This window comes from Macroventuria anomochaeta, assembly GCF_010093625.1.
Source record: "Macroventuria anomochaeta strain CBS 525.71 unplaced genomic scaffold BU25scaffold_33, whole genome shotgun sequence".
NCBI classification, from domain to species: Eukaryota; Fungi; Ascomycota; class Dothideomycetes; order Pleosporales; family Didymellaceae; genus Macroventuria; species Macroventuria anomochaeta.
The window spans coordinates 228,848-242,178 of record NW_022985394.1 but is presented as its reverse complement, the minus strand read 5'-3'; the positions used below and the strand labels follow the sequence as shown (position 1 = coordinate 242,178).

The 13,331-nt window shown below is 51.8% G+C and overlaps 7 protein-coding genes across 7 annotated transcripts; all 7 read right to left on the bottom strand.

The window, feature by feature from the left end:
- Positions 1 to 1,051: 1,051 nt before the first annotated feature.
- Positions 1,052 to 1,548, bottom strand: BU25DRAFT_413912 (uncharacterized protein). Its single transcript, XM_033707155.1, has one exon. The coding sequence runs from the start codon at positions 1,501 to 1,503 to the stop codon at positions 1,249 to 1,251; it is 255 nt and encodes an 84-aa protein (XP_033558225.1). The 5' UTR covers positions 1,504 to 1,548; the 3' UTR covers positions 1,052 to 1,248.
- Positions 1,549 to 1,843: 295 nt separating this feature from the next.
- BU25DRAFT_442261 (GroES-like protein) lies at positions 1,844 to 3,140 on the bottom strand (the record flags this gene model as incomplete). Its single annotated transcript, XM_033709287.1, has 4 exons — positions 2,620 to 3,140; positions 2,480 to 2,570; positions 2,074 to 2,428; positions 1,844 to 2,025 (listed from the first exon to the last, which is right to left on the bottom strand). The coding sequence occupies exons 1-4, from the start codon at positions 3,064 to 3,066 to the stop codon at positions 1,845 to 1,847; spliced, it is 1,074 nt and encodes a 357-aa protein (XP_033558224.1). The 5' UTR covers positions 3,067 to 3,140.
- A 342-nt stretch (positions 3,141 to 3,482) lies between these two features.
- BU25DRAFT_477127 (uncharacterized protein) lies at positions 3,483 to 4,108 on the bottom strand. Its single transcript, XM_033710968.1, has 2 exons — positions 3,741 to 4,108; positions 3,483 to 3,687 (listed from the first exon to the last, which is right to left on the bottom strand). Exons 1-2 carry the CDS (start codon positions 3,865 to 3,867, stop codon positions 3,593 to 3,595), a joined length of 222 nt encoding a protein of 73 aa, XP_033558223.1. The 5' UTR covers positions 3,868 to 4,108; the 3' UTR covers positions 3,483 to 3,592.
- Positions 3,921 to 5,405, bottom strand: BU25DRAFT_424421 (uncharacterized protein; the record flags this gene model as incomplete). The annotated part of the gene is made up of 5 exons (XM_033708282.1): positions 3,921 to 4,108; positions 4,230 to 4,420; positions 4,692 to 5,048; positions 5,088 to 5,232; positions 5,276 to 5,405. 5 exons carry the CDS (start codon positions 5,403 to 5,405, stop codon positions 3,921 to 3,923), a joined length of 1,011 nt encoding a protein of 336 aa, XP_033558222.1.
- Positions 5,406 to 6,069: 664 nt separating this feature from the next.
- Positions 6,070 to 6,579, bottom strand: BU25DRAFT_477123 (uncharacterized protein; the record flags this gene model as incomplete). Its single annotated transcript, XM_033710967.1, has 1 exon — positions 6,070 to 6,579. The coding sequence occupies one exon, from the start codon at positions 6,577 to 6,579 to the stop codon at positions 6,070 to 6,072; it is 510 nt and encodes a 169-aa protein (XP_033558221.1).
- Positions 6,580 to 7,355: 776 nt separating this feature from the next.
- On the bottom strand, positions 7,356 to 8,689 carry BU25DRAFT_477109 (uncharacterized protein; the record flags this gene model as incomplete). The annotated part of the gene is made up of 2 exons (XM_033710966.1): positions 7,356 to 8,058; positions 8,262 to 8,689. 2 exons carry the CDS (start codon positions 8,687 to 8,689, stop codon positions 7,356 to 7,358), a joined length of 1,131 nt encoding a protein of 376 aa, XP_033558220.1.
- Positions 8,690 to 9,665: 976 nt separating this feature from the next.
- BU25DRAFT_165991 (uncharacterized protein) lies at positions 9,666 to 12,346 on the bottom strand. Its single transcript, XM_033700777.1, has one exon. The coding sequence runs from the start codon at positions 12,042 to 12,044 to the stop codon at positions 9,762 to 9,764; it is 2,283 nt and encodes a 760-aa protein (XP_033558219.1). The 5' UTR covers positions 12,045 to 12,346; the 3' UTR covers positions 9,666 to 9,761.
- Between the last annotated feature and the right edge of the window lie 985 nt (positions 12,347 to 13,331).

The window sequence follows — 13,331 nt, the reverse complement described above, 5'->3', positions numbered from 1 at the left end:
ATGTCAACGCTGCGGCAGGAGATGGGGGAAGAACTGCGCTACAAGCTGCAGCAGGTGGAGGTCATCTTACAGTAGTCGAGAGGCTACTTCATGAGAAGGCTGATGTCAACGCTGCGGCAGGAGTTGGGGGAAGAACTGCGCTACAAGCTGCAGCAGAGGGAGGCCATAAAGCAATTGTCAGCCTTCTTCGTCAAGCGTGGACCTGATGATACCCCTCCAGTCCAGTTTTTTTATGTTGTACACTTTGTTCAGTTGAATAGTGTTCCAGACGGAATACTTCATAAGGCACAGTTGATTATATTCCATATAGAAACATTGTTTCAAACGGTCTTTCAAGTTGAGTTCTGAAACTGTGCATATATTGTAGCCAACAGAGCATGCAGTCGTTAAAATCCGCACTGCCCACATACAACAGGTATAGGTCGTCACTGATTCCGATCCCCGACAATCCTGGAGTCGATGGCGACCGCTGGCACAGCCCCACAGACGCTTGCAAGGCTCCACGGCTGATCGCAAGCTTGACATTGGCTTTGTGGACGATCCGAACGCCGGCGCGAACTGGAAGTGTTCCTTACATCAACAGATTACGGAGGAAGGTGTTTCCCGATGGCTGGAGGTGGAGGGCTCCAAATCCAAACCTGTACTCTGATATGAAGGTGATACTTTGGGCAGCATGGGAGGACTTGAAGGAATTAGAGGGATAGGAGATGTACCATTCACCATACTTGATCGCTTGCGCGCTTGCCTTCAGTCCCTGGTACTGTCTATAGCATCTCATGGTGGAGGCGATGTCCAGCAGCATATCGTTGAAGGTATGGTCGCGAGAACAAGAAGCAGGGGTCGTCGTGGTGTGTACAGCTTGCCACAGGGTTTGGATTGCCCCAGGCTCAAAGGGCTTCTAAGTTAAGGCTACAACAACAGCCACTCTAAATAAGAAAACTGTTCAAACAAACTCTATCTTCCATTAAAATCTTAGAGGGTTAGAAGTACTTCTGTTTCCAGCTCAGATAGCCAAATTCAGCGCAATCCTCCTCTCCTCAACCGTTACATTGATCAGTATATGCATGCCAGTATTCAGCCTCTTTGCGTAGTCACAGTCTCCCTGGTACAGAAGATGTAATGGCCTACGGCCTTAACCGGAGCCACTCTAGTAGAAGTTGGGATAACTCATGTACGGCTGTCTATATACGTAGCTCAGCCCACCCTAGATAGCCAATTCAGCGCAGTCCTCCTCCTCTCATCAGACCGTTACGGAAGACCTTTGTTTGTAGGTCGAATTACCCAGCTCCAGATGGTGAGGATGAGATTGATAACGAAAACCACTGTTGCGCAGAGGGCAAATCCAAGGGCTCCGGATTGCCACCCATCGAGACGGCAAAGAGAGGTCTTGCTGTTCTTCTCTGGGTCATGTGTCCGAACGATAGGGGTATCCGAGTGGAGGCTTTTGCATTTTGAACGCGATCGTTGACTCCATGGTGAGGTCGTGATCAAGGAATTGAACATGATAATAACAACCCTTGTGGCTAGGAAATTTGGCCACAGTGCCTGTTGTTGATGCCCGGGTACCTCACCCCAAATAACAAGTGACTCGACACTGGTATTTGAAGTCTGCGAAACCTGAGGCATATTCGCTGACGTAATCTGGTTCTCTGGCTTCTTCTGGCGCTTACATATGATGACGAAGTGTTTGGGGATTGTTCGTTTTCGGAATATCTGGTCGAGGCACCAGTCGTAAGGCAAATGTATGCTTGAAGCTTTTGCGGTCAATCATTGACTGGCTATACATGGTGGAAGAGGCAAGTGAGCCTTATATGGGCTGCGCACGTTCGAGATCAGCCATTCTCCTACTCCATCTTGATAACGATCTTCCCATGGAACTCTCCCGACTCCAGTCGATCGTATGCATCCTTGGCGTTCGCGAACTCGAATGGCCGATCTACAAGCAACGGGTCAAAATGAACCTTCTTCTCCTCCAGATAGCGATTCATGTCTTCGAAGTCACTTCTGCTGCCCACGGCGATACCCCTAACAACAGTCAGTTAAACCTGGAAACACAACAAGCACGAGACTCACTTCACTTTGGCCGCTTTATACATCAGGCGCATGATATCTCCCGGCGCCCAATCAGCATTAAATCCCGCCAAGAAGCCAACCATCGAGATGGTGCCACCTCTCGCGCACAAGAAGCTGATGTCGTCCATAAGAGACTTGGGGCCGGTGTTGTTGACGACAAAGTGAACTCCTCGCCCCTTCGTGAGACGTTGGACTTCAGCGCCTTGATCAGCCATGGTCTTGTAGTTGAGACCTTGGATCTCAGGGCTGAGCTTCTTGATGGCTGCAAGCTTCTTGTCTGATGAGGACGTGATGATGGGTCGTATACCGGCAGACAAGCAGAGAATGAGCGAGAACATGCTCACGCCTCCAGTACCTATATCAGGTATCAGCAGATGACGGATGAGTTTGGCACGGGGTGGTTCACCTTGGAGCAGAGCATATGCACCCTTGGGCACGTTTTGCAGTCCGTCAAGAGAGTTCCATGCTGTGAGACCAGCGCAAGGGAGTGTTGATGCCTGGGTTGAAGTCAGCAGCATAAGACTTCCGGGGTTCCTTGAAGCTTACCTCTTCCCAAGAAAGATGGTCGGGTATCTTCACTAAATGCTGCTCATCAAACACAGCATACTCCCTTAACACACCCGGGCAATTCGACCCTATAGCCAGACTCGGTCCATCGTCCACTTTCTCTCCAGCCAGCTTCCCGATGCCAGTAATTGGGCAAACACGATCCCCAACAGCGAAGCGAGAGACCGCAGATCCAGTCGCGACAACTTCCGCTGCTGCGTCTGAACATGGAACGCCTTGATCTTCGAGCCCGATGGGGTATGTCCCAATTATCATAGCTATCTCACGGTAATTGAGCGAGATGGCGTGGATTTTGATGACTACGTCATTGGGGCTGAGGGTGGGAGGGAGAGTCTCGTCGTAGGTACGATAGATGGTAAGAGGGTTCTCTTTGGAACCTTTGAGGCCGCTGCGACGCCAGGCGGAGTATTTCGGTGGGTAGTCCATGCTGGGAGGATCAAGGGGGTTGGAACAATTGCGGACTGCGAAGCGATGCAGTTGCAATTGAAGGGGCAGAGACGAATCCTTATAGGATATCGGCTACATCTTCAATACCGTGTCCGTCACATCTAGTCCGAACACAAAGAAAACACATCACCGACACCGACCAGAGGTTCCGAAATGATTTCAAAGCATGAAACTAGGCTGGAGACTTGGAGGTTATTCGCGAGGCAGCTCATGGCGCTAATGCAACATGCTTATAGCGCGTAAAGTGGGGCTTCCCTATGAGCAGATCATTGGTCACTACTACTTGATCAGTGTAAGGAGAAGAATATGTTTAATTTGAGCAAGTTAGGCACTTCAAAGTAAATTATAGCCCATACATGTAAACTCCCGCAACCATTCATTACTGCTCATTGACCAAAGAACTCCAACAACGCATCCGCCAACCTCACTTCAGCCTCCAAAGCGAAACTGTGACCGCACTCTTCGAAAATGTAGCTTTGTGCCAAATTGTCGCTGCCATCTCCATCTATGGCTTGACCAGATAACCGAAGAACTCCGGAGACCCAATTGTCATGACTGGCATGGCCGGCTTGTTCGGCCCAAGCTCACGATTGATTTGACCTAAGACACGTCAATTCTGACAGGTTCAAATGCCAAAGGGCATGTCCATTTACCGTTCACCAAGCCAGCTCTGTACGTTTGCAGAATTCCTCTCAAGCAACTAGGACCCTCCGCTAATCCAGTCCACTCAGCAATCGCTTGTCGACTCAGAGCAATTGGATTATAGCACTCGGCCTCCATGAAGTACGTCCAAAACTCTTCTCCATGGCCAGTATTCAGTATGATAGCAAAACCTATCGTTTAGAAGCAGGGGATGTGCCAGGTCCATACTCCACCTGCTCGTACTGTAACATAACGTTGGACTTATTGTGTTGTGATGCGTTATCGAGACCATATCCAGAGAGAAGCATCTCGCGAAAGGAAAGCGTAAGTACGCGATCGCGGTACTCAGCTGCGAGGACGTAGGCGAACTCTGCGTCGCCTGTATTGGTCATTCATATACGTTCAAGAACGAGTTGTGACTGTAAGACTTACGGTCGAGGTTTGATAGAATCCGGTGTTTGGGTTATCGCTTGCGGGCCGTCGACATTTATAAGTTGTACCTGCATGACGACTCCCAAAACCCCGCAAAAGGTTACTTGATGGCGTCATGGGCGGAAATAATGAATTTCGGTTGGCTCCTTTAGGTTGGAGCGGAGCGGAAAGTGCAAACCCCTGACTTTCGTTCCATGGATCAAAAGCGGGGACATTGGCACCCGTCCTGACTAATGGTGAGCTCAACTTGGTTATCTTCCTATTTTTGTCAGCAGATAAGCAGAGGAAAAGCATGGTGGACAGATGAAGGAAGGCGTGAGTGGACCCAACATGAACCTCAAGGAACGTATGCAACATCCTGTCCACGTTGCAGGATTGATCACTGAATTTTCAATTCAATCTATCCACTCTACCCTAGTGCACGGTCAAGTTTTGCAGCGAGGATGGAGCATATTGCAAAATTTCGTATGGCACAGTGGCGGGGGAAAGACCAAAAGGTTGACTGCTCGTTCTTGCCCACACCAGCTCACCTACAAGTGCTTTCATCCTCCTGCAGCTTCAAACACAACTCAAGAAACTCTTTCCGCAAGGGCTCAGCACCATTCCATTTCCACCTTCTAGTCTCCACTCCCGTCTCCATATAAGAAAGGTGCAACTCGTTAAGCGGCCCATTCACTGCCGCTAGTTCGCGTTGAGGAATCCATCGAATATTCGCGTCAAACGGAAACTGCTGTATGAGCTTTGCGTGTGCGCCTAGCGTCCTCCAAGCATTTTCCGTAGAGTGTTCGGTCTTGCGGCGAAAGAGAGTGCGATACCATGGGTTCGGGAACGTAGCGTCCGAGCAGAATGTATTTGCGTCGAGTAGGGACACACCAGTGTCTATCGATCTGTAAGTGTTGACCATCGTGTAGGGATTTGGCACTTACTCGTCGTATGTGCAGATAAGATCCATGATGTATGCCATACAATGCTCATTGGAGCCCAGCTTTGTTAGCGGCTCAATGATGATCTTGAACGATGGTTCCAGCACCTTGGTGGTATGTTCCTTTCCAGTTGCCCTTACAAATTCACCTATGCAAGGTTTTGAGGCGCATAGAAAGGTCCACCAACCCACTAATCTCTTCATCCGAGAGTATAGTAACGCGCTCGTGAGCGCTCAACGGACGTACGGTTCGACTAAGTTCGTGAGCAATCTTTTTGAGGTCGGCATTGAAGGTGAAAGCAATGATCTCAATGAGAAACATCTTTAACTTCGACAGCGGAGTCTCCGCTTGTGTTTGCCTGGGCCTGTTAATGCTACAGGATGCGCTGTAGGTGACAGATGTATCCATAGATGGGTTTGAACAAATACAGTGAGGTCTGTATAAGATTCAGAGTATGAAGGAGGCGGTTCATGAGGCCCAGGAAGACCTGTAAACGGCAAAGTGCAAGAATCTGGACGACGATACTCGTAGACAGGTGGCGAGCCTGTATACATTGACCGTGTTTTGATTTTCATCATAAGCATTCCCTCCGATGTGTTCCTTGCTAATATTTTGATAGGCTAGTTGTGGCACCTGGTGCTGAGCAGTGTGCTGTGTCCCTGTGGGTTGTGAAGAACGGATGGCGTCTGTAGGTGACAAAGTATGCACATGTCATCGTGTACGTCCTTCCCATCAATATATTCCCTAAATGTCGTGTGCTGGGACCCGTCCCTCTTCTTCGATAATTAGTGTTGCAAGGTTGGTAGCGTGCCTTCGCTACTACCATGGCTGATCCAGACCCACGGCTACAAGAACAGGTCAGTAACAAATACGCTACAACGCTCTCAATCTACGATCAGATGCGAGAGTCACCCCTCTTGACCCACCATGGAGGTATTAGGGTGTCAGTCGCACTTGAGGTTCATCGAAATGTGCATAGTTATGCTCAACCGTTACTCTTCTTGCCACTGCGCCGCATAAAGAAACGCAAAAGTCTTCGCCTCCAAGACCTCTCCTTTGACCTCTGTCCACCCATTCTTGCTGCTTCCATAGCTGTTTCGCGCGCTTTGTCGTCCATTTCCTCTTGTTCTGTTTCAACATCGATAGCCTCATCGCTGTTTTGCTGACTGGCCAGCTTTCCAGTCTTCCGTTCGATCGCTGTTCTAAGACGTGTAGTGTCGACGGACCGATCCCGCAGGTACTCACGGAGCTCGGTGCTATCAAAGTCTGCTCCAAACTGAACAAACTCCTCAAGAATTGCGTCAACTTCAGGAACTTTGTAGTCGACATCTCGAAACGCAACCAGGAGTAGTTTATCCCACATTGACCGTTCTGTCTCCGATATTTTGTAGTTTGCGTCGGCGCCATGCTCAAAAAGAATACGAACTAGGCGTGGGTTCAGTCTTGTCGACACAAGGCCGCACTCGGGTTGAGAATGATCCTTCATTACAACCATGAGGAGACACTTTGATGTGAACTTGCGTTGCACATCAGTGGGTAAGTTCTTCAGGCCTTGTTAAAGATACTTGAAAAGCCCGCAGTAGACAGCAGCGCTCATGAGAGACCTCACGTCCGACACATCTGGATCTATGGATACTGCTCTTCCGGGTATCGGAGGCGAGATGATGTGCTGCGCGAACCTTGTAGTCATCGTGCCAGACACTTGTGCAGTTGCCAGACTTGCATACAGCTCATCAAGGACTTCGAGAAGTCTTCCTTTCATAACAGCATCGATTTCAGAACCTCTGGAGGCAAACAGTGCTGCGTGCAAGATGTTATCCCAATGCTGTTCTAGTGTCGCAGTGGAATTATCCTTCGTCTTGAGTCTCACGATGTGTATATTTGTCAACCTCAGGTCGCATATGAAGGGCTTTGGAACTGCCGCACGGATTCTACCCCAAACTTCGGTACGCGCAAGATAGTCTTTGACGGTACGATGAAGCAGACTTATCTCAACCTCATACTGCAGTTTATGATCGTCGGATGTACTTGCTTCAAGCAGACCTTTGGTGCAGGCATTGATACGTCTACTCAGCAACGCGGCTTTCGAGTTTTTTGTTGTGAAGTCATGATCTCCCGCGGTGCATCGATTGCAAAGTTCGGTTCATCTTCATCGGCAAAGTACATGTCGAGTAGTGTCAGTGGTCGCAATGAAGCGCGGTGAATCTGGAACAGTTGTGACGCTCGTTGTTTGTGCCACGGATCTGAGCTTCCGAGAATCCTGTCGAAAAGTTAGTCGAGGTCCGTCGGAAGGCTCTCAAGGCGTTCCTGTAACTCAACGGCTTTTTTCCCGTCAGAAAGGCCCTCGATGAGAGACTTGGTCACGAGATTAACCCAAAGGAAGACGCCGTCAGATTTATCGCAGACGTCTCGAATCAGCCGGGCCGAGTATCCCGGGTTACTTTGCTCGTAGTCCAAGAAGGCTGCGCTCTTCGTTAGATCCGTCGTAACGAATTGTTTGATATCGCTGGAAGTAAGCAGCTCGACCCGAAGATGGGGACCATGCTCGAAGGCGCCTCGGAACTGGTTCCATGGACGACTCGACACACATGCTTTGACTCCAGGGATCGCAAGTTTCTTGACGAAGTCGATGAGTTCTCGAGATTCTCCTCTGAACTCGTCCATGCCATCGATGAACACCACTATCTTGTGTGTCCTTGTGATTTGAACTAGCAAGGTTTTGAGAGCTCCCATGAGCTCGTTCCACGCCCACGTCCAGTCTTGCTTCCCGGATGTCCAATCCTCTTTTCCAAAAATGTAATCACCAAACAGGATCCCATCTAAGGCTCTGTGAGACAGTAAAACAGGAACGAGCTCCGGCACCTGCACCAAGATTTGGTACAACAAAGATCTAGCAAGGCCTTCGTATGACATCTGCATTTCAGTACCTGAGTTCCAGAAGAAGAACGATGCAGTTAACAGAGGCTTGGGGCCACTTCAAGCCTTCAAGAGCTCGTCTGTCCTGGGATGGTCGAGTATGAACCGCATCAACGTTGATTTGCCGGCGTCAGCTTTGCCGGTAATCCAATATAGGGAATATGTATCGTCTCGTAGCCAGTGCGCAAAGTTTACCCATTGGTTAGGATCGACTGGCGGTAGGAAAAGCCACCCAAAGGTCCTCGGGTGAGCGAGACTTACCGCCTTATAATTTGTTGTCTGAAAAGTTGCAGATCTCGATTGAGCGCCTCAATCTTGCCTGCATCCCAGACTGTGCGTAACGCGATAACAAAACTGACCCAGGCCCTCGTTTCGGGCTTTGTCGCTTCTGCAAGCGGTCCAGTGCGTCGAGTTAGGCGGTCCCCTAGATTGTTGCATTTTCTGCCTAGCTCCAAGGTCGAAACATTAGTCGCGGATAATGGCTGTCCGACTGGGTGGTGCAATGACTCCCGAATTTCATCGTTGAGCTTTGTTAGATTCCCGGTGATGGTCCGCAAGTGGGAGTTGGGTTCACTGTCGTGACCAGGATCGGCGTTATAGATAGTCCATGCCCCTGAAACAATCTTCGTTGTGAAGTCAAGAAATTGGCAAAGAGCTGTTGCTACACTGAGAGCAGAAAATGTCTCCATATCGCATCAGCGGATCTTTGTGCAGAGTAGGGAAAATGCAGGTTCGAGTGCAATCAGGCTGGAGATAAATGCTCGCGTATGCAGACGGGGCTGACGGGTGGGACGACACGATCGCATAGCTGTAGGGACGGACAAAGCCATCTATACGTATCGCACGCGTGTACCTTTTAGGTATTGAGCTCGTCTCATTCGTGGAGCTCCCCATTCAACGAGGCTGAGCGATGATGGCTGCAAAGTTTGTGGTAGAAACCCATTGCTTGGTGGTAAGCAAATGGTGTCAATGGTAAGCAGGCAAAACGAGGAAGCGGCAACTGACACACGCTCTTGTCCAACCTGCGCGCACAATGTGCAGAAAACGAGTCTACGCAATAAGACGCACGTCGAAAATGTAGCAAATATTGCATTTCGCTAAGCAAAAGTGATGATCGTATTGCCGTCCAGATATTGCAACCAATTCACATCCAGCCATAAAAAAACAGCCTTTGACGCTTCAGATTACTGCACTATCGCTGCTAAGAAAACATGCTCGGGCAAAGTATACGAGATTATCGTGCTACTGCACTGAATCGAGCCAAAAACGCCAGTGTCTTTGTTGACACGGAGGAAACCCAGGGGTACTATGTACGCCCACGTGGCCCTTTGAACCAGAACGCCGTGCCCAATATCAATTAATACTGGATTAAAGCGCTATACGTAGAAGGGGCCGGCCGTTGCTATCGTGGGTATCATTCGTCGTGACATCGTAAGGGAGGATTATCCAGAAGATGTATCCAAAGTGTGTATCCAACTGTCGCTCGAAGAAGGGTAAGATAGTGAGGGCGGCCTGGTAGGTGATATGGGATGGAAGAGATAAGCGCCAATGTTAGGCAAGGGGGTATCATATAGGCTTTGTGACACGTCTGAGTAGGGATGGTTCACCTTCGACAACTTCATCAACCTGGCTGTCTTGAAATGTCACTAGGAGCCAGCCTTTTGTTGGGGGGGGGGGGGGCGGCTACAACTGAATGACAACGCTCAAGCCTTGGTTGACTCGGAGTCGAGGGTTCACCATGTGCTCATCTGTGGTACAAGCTTAGAATCGAACAGTGTTGCTACGAGCGAGACCAGGCCTCGACAGCTTCTTGGGTGAGCCATTGGGTGCGACAGCAGATGGTCTCGCGCCAATCTTCTCGAACCCTTGAAGCAGATCGATACCAGGCTCAGACTCGTCGCTGTGCAACAGGTGGAAGATGTCATCATCATCCTTGCTGTGCTGCTGTGTGGAAGGGGCGCTGAAAGTCTGGGGAGGAGATAGGCCGGGCAAGCTGTTCTCCTTGCTCGGCCCGGGGAGGGAAAGACCCAGGCCTGCCAATGGGGCAGATGTCGAAGGCTTCAGCTGGGGTGCCTTGAGTGGTGATATGCCCTTGATCGGCGACAGGTTAGGGATGTTGAGGAATGAAGACGCCATCTTCCAGTTAGGAGTAGGCGAATTCGTCATGTTGCCCTTGGAGCCGGTGATGTCAGCTAGGACACCACTGGTGGTAACAGCACGTTCCATACGTGGGCGTTGCTTGCCAACACTACGCTTGAGCGGGCTTTCGTTATAGCCGAGGTCGCCGAAAATGTCGAACGTGTTCTCAAAGCCTTCGCCGACAAGGTTGACATGCTCTTCATTAGGGATCGACACAGCCGGGCTCCAGCCTTTGGAATCCAAGAAGGATGTGTCGACCCACATGGCTAGGCTCTTGTCTGGCGAGCCACCGACGAGCTCGCGCATCTTGTTCCTGTGGTTGCGCAGGTTGGTGTTTGGCGATGCGGAGGCGGGAGGCAGAGCGGGTCGTTTGAAGACAATAGCAGGGGTGAGGGGGTTGCCATTGAGCTTCTCGCTTGAACGGAAGGGCGACGAGATGGGTTGGGCAGCACCAGGCTGCTTCATGTAGGGCCTTGCCTTGGACGGGGAGTCGTATGAGGAGCCACGTATCCGGGCAATTTCCTCTTCAGCACGTCCCCTCTTGATGGATGGTCGATCGAGATCAGCCTCGGAAGTGAGAAGTGGTCCAAGCGGGTTGCCCTTGATCGCAGATGACTCAATGGAGGAGTAGTAGCCGCTGTCACCAAGGCCGTTGAACTTGCGCCTACGTCCACCTGATCGGCTGTTGGAGGGGAAGCGAGGTGCGCGCGGTGGGGTGTCCTCACGCACAGAGCGCGACCGTGAGACAGGCGGTGGTGGAGATGATTGGATGTCAGCTGGTGGTGGTGAGGATGGCATTGCGCGCGGCGGTGGCATGTTCATTGAGTCATGACCGTCGTGTGCAGCAGGGTCTGAGCATGGAATGGTGGCATCCGAGTCTGGCAGTTCATTTTCCTCTGGCTCTGGGAATCTGCTTGAATCAAAGCCTTTGGTGGAGCTCATCGGGGGAAAGCTAGCAAACGTTGCCGTGGAAGGGCGAGGCAGGTCGCTGGGATATGCTGGAATAAAACCGTCAGGGTTAGTGGAACGGCGTGTGGGCTTGACCTTGTGGTACTGCTTCTCGAAGCCGGCGTTGATGACCCAGTAGTGACCTTTTCCAGGATCATCCTTCGGTCGCTCCTGCTTAGAGAAAGATTTGCTAAGGCTGAGGTTGTGACGAATGCTGTTCTGCCACCCTGTCTCTTGCGAGTTGCGGTAGAATACAAATGTGTCTGAGATCCACTTGTAGATCTGCGCCAATGTGAGACGTCGACTCGGCGCGCGAAGAATGGCCATTCCGATGAGCATGGCATAGCTGTACGACGGCTTGTTGCCATCATCCTCAACAGATGGCATCTCATCTGGTTCAGGGAGAGGTCCTTCGGATTCTTCGATCTTGACCTCCTTGGCGACCTTCTGCTTCTTGCTGCGGTCGCGCAGCGGTGCTGCGTCTACCAGGGCGCGTTTGTTGTTGGATGTTTGTTTAGCCGGTGGCTCGGCGGCTGACATGGCAGTCATCCTGGGCTCCGGGTAGGTGTACGCGTTCTCCTTGTCCATTTGGGACGATGGCAGACCAGACCAGCACTGAATGGGGGCCATGATCTGTGGTTGCGCGGGCTGTCGCGCCTTCTTCATAGGCGCGTCGGTGCGGAAGCGTTGCTCCCTGGGTGGAGGGAGGTTGACGTCCTTCTTGCCAAGGACGTTGCGTGGGGGGGAGCTGGAGACGTGTCGCCCTTTTCGCGGCGACGGCTCGGTCTGGAGGGAGTCTGGCGGGGCGAGGAGCGTGTGGGAGTCGTTTGACACGTCCACGATGCTCACAAAGGCGTCGAGGTAGCGCGGGTCGTACGCGGCGGCCTGGTGGTGGTCCTGGGGTAGTACGGGATCCTGAAAAATCTGCATGGACGGCTGTCGGCGCGCTGCTGCCATTACATGCGAGGCGGCCGACGTCCTTGGAGACCTTGTATAGTCTCTCCAGACGCTTTGACGCGTGAAGTCGCGTAGAGTTTTGCAGAATGGGGCAGTCCAGGCTACGGAGCACGGTCGGCGAATGAAGTGGTACAGGAGATTGCGATGACGATGGCCGTGCGGGCCGTTGGTGAAGTTGAGCTGGTCTGGGCGGTGAATGCAGACAGGAAGGTGCTGTCTGTCATGCGACGTGGAGGATTGGGAGTTGGGTAGTGCTTGGGAGCAGCGGTGAGCGCAGGAGCGAGGTCGAGGCGGTGGGCTGCTATCTTACCTGTGCGGAGAGCGATATGAAGCAGCCGAGCGACTCGCTTGCCGGCGCTAGCAGGCAACCAGTGACGACAGATCAATGGGCAATGGTCTGATCGACGATGGCGGGCTGGGCGTGCTTGTGCAAGCAATTGTGCGCGTTGTGATGTTGTGTTTACACAGGGCACGTTGGGGAAGGTGCGATGGGCGAACGTGGGGGGAGAGGGAAGCTGCAATCAACAAACGGGGTACAAGCTACCAACAAGTAAGACGCAGCGAGAGGGGAGAGCGGCAGCAGCAGAGAGCGCCTTGGAATCAGCTGCAGTTGTTCCTGCCTTGGCGGGCCCGGATACTGCAGCAAGGAAGGAGCGACTGTGCAAGGGGGTCTGGCCAATCATAATACCACCTCAACGCGTTCCACTGATCGATCGCGCGTCATTCTTGTGGAATCGCCAGGAATAACCTCGCGCCAGCGCGCCCGCTAGCCAGCTGTTTGCTCACAGACGCTCGACAAAGGCGCCTGTCATTCGCAGCCCAAGCCAGCAAGTGCCAGCACGTTTTTTTCCTTTTGCAAGCAGAATCAACGGCCGTCGCAGCAGTAGTCTAGGAGCTGCAAGACGGTGGTGGAGAAGCGCCTGCACAACGCACCGCGACGCTATCTCGCGAACGACAGCCGGCAGCCAACGACCAGCGCAGGTCAAAGGGGTTGTGTTGCACAGCCTATAGTATGGCATTTCTTATCCACTGAGAGCCTGGGGCGGATGAACCTTGACAAGGCACGACGCGGGAAATCCTGGCTGCAGCTCCCAGCTCCACCAACCAGCACGACCACGCCTCTCTGCGGTCTAGACGGAGGATCAGGGCAATCACCGGAAATCACCAAATGTATCTCGGCGTTTTATAACAATGCGATCTCTCGCTGCCCTTAGAAGCTCGGGAGATGCGCGAGCATCGCGATCGAAGCAATCTTGAACCCACTTTGAGGCTTTAACACCTGCCAGT

What these genes read in the sequence shown, in the direction of transcription:
- BU25DRAFT_165991 (XM_033700777.1), bottom strand. Translation starts at nt 12,044, where the DNA reads ATGGCAGCAGCGCGCCGACAGCCGTCCATGCAGATTTTTCAGGATCCC.
- BU25DRAFT_477127 (XM_033710968.1), bottom strand. Translation starts at nt 3,867, where the DNA reads ATGGAGGCCGAGTGCTATAATCCAATTGCTCTGAGTCGACAAGCGATT. An exon ending in CAGAGCTGGCTTGGTGAACG is followed by an intron (nt 3,688 to 3,740) that starts GTAAATGGACAT and finishes GACGTGTCTTAG; the next exon opens with GTCAAATCAATCGTGAGCTT.
- BU25DRAFT_413912 (XM_033707155.1), bottom strand. Translation starts at nt 1,503, where the DNA reads ATGTTCAATTCCTTGATCACGACCTCACCATGGAGTCAACGATCGCGT.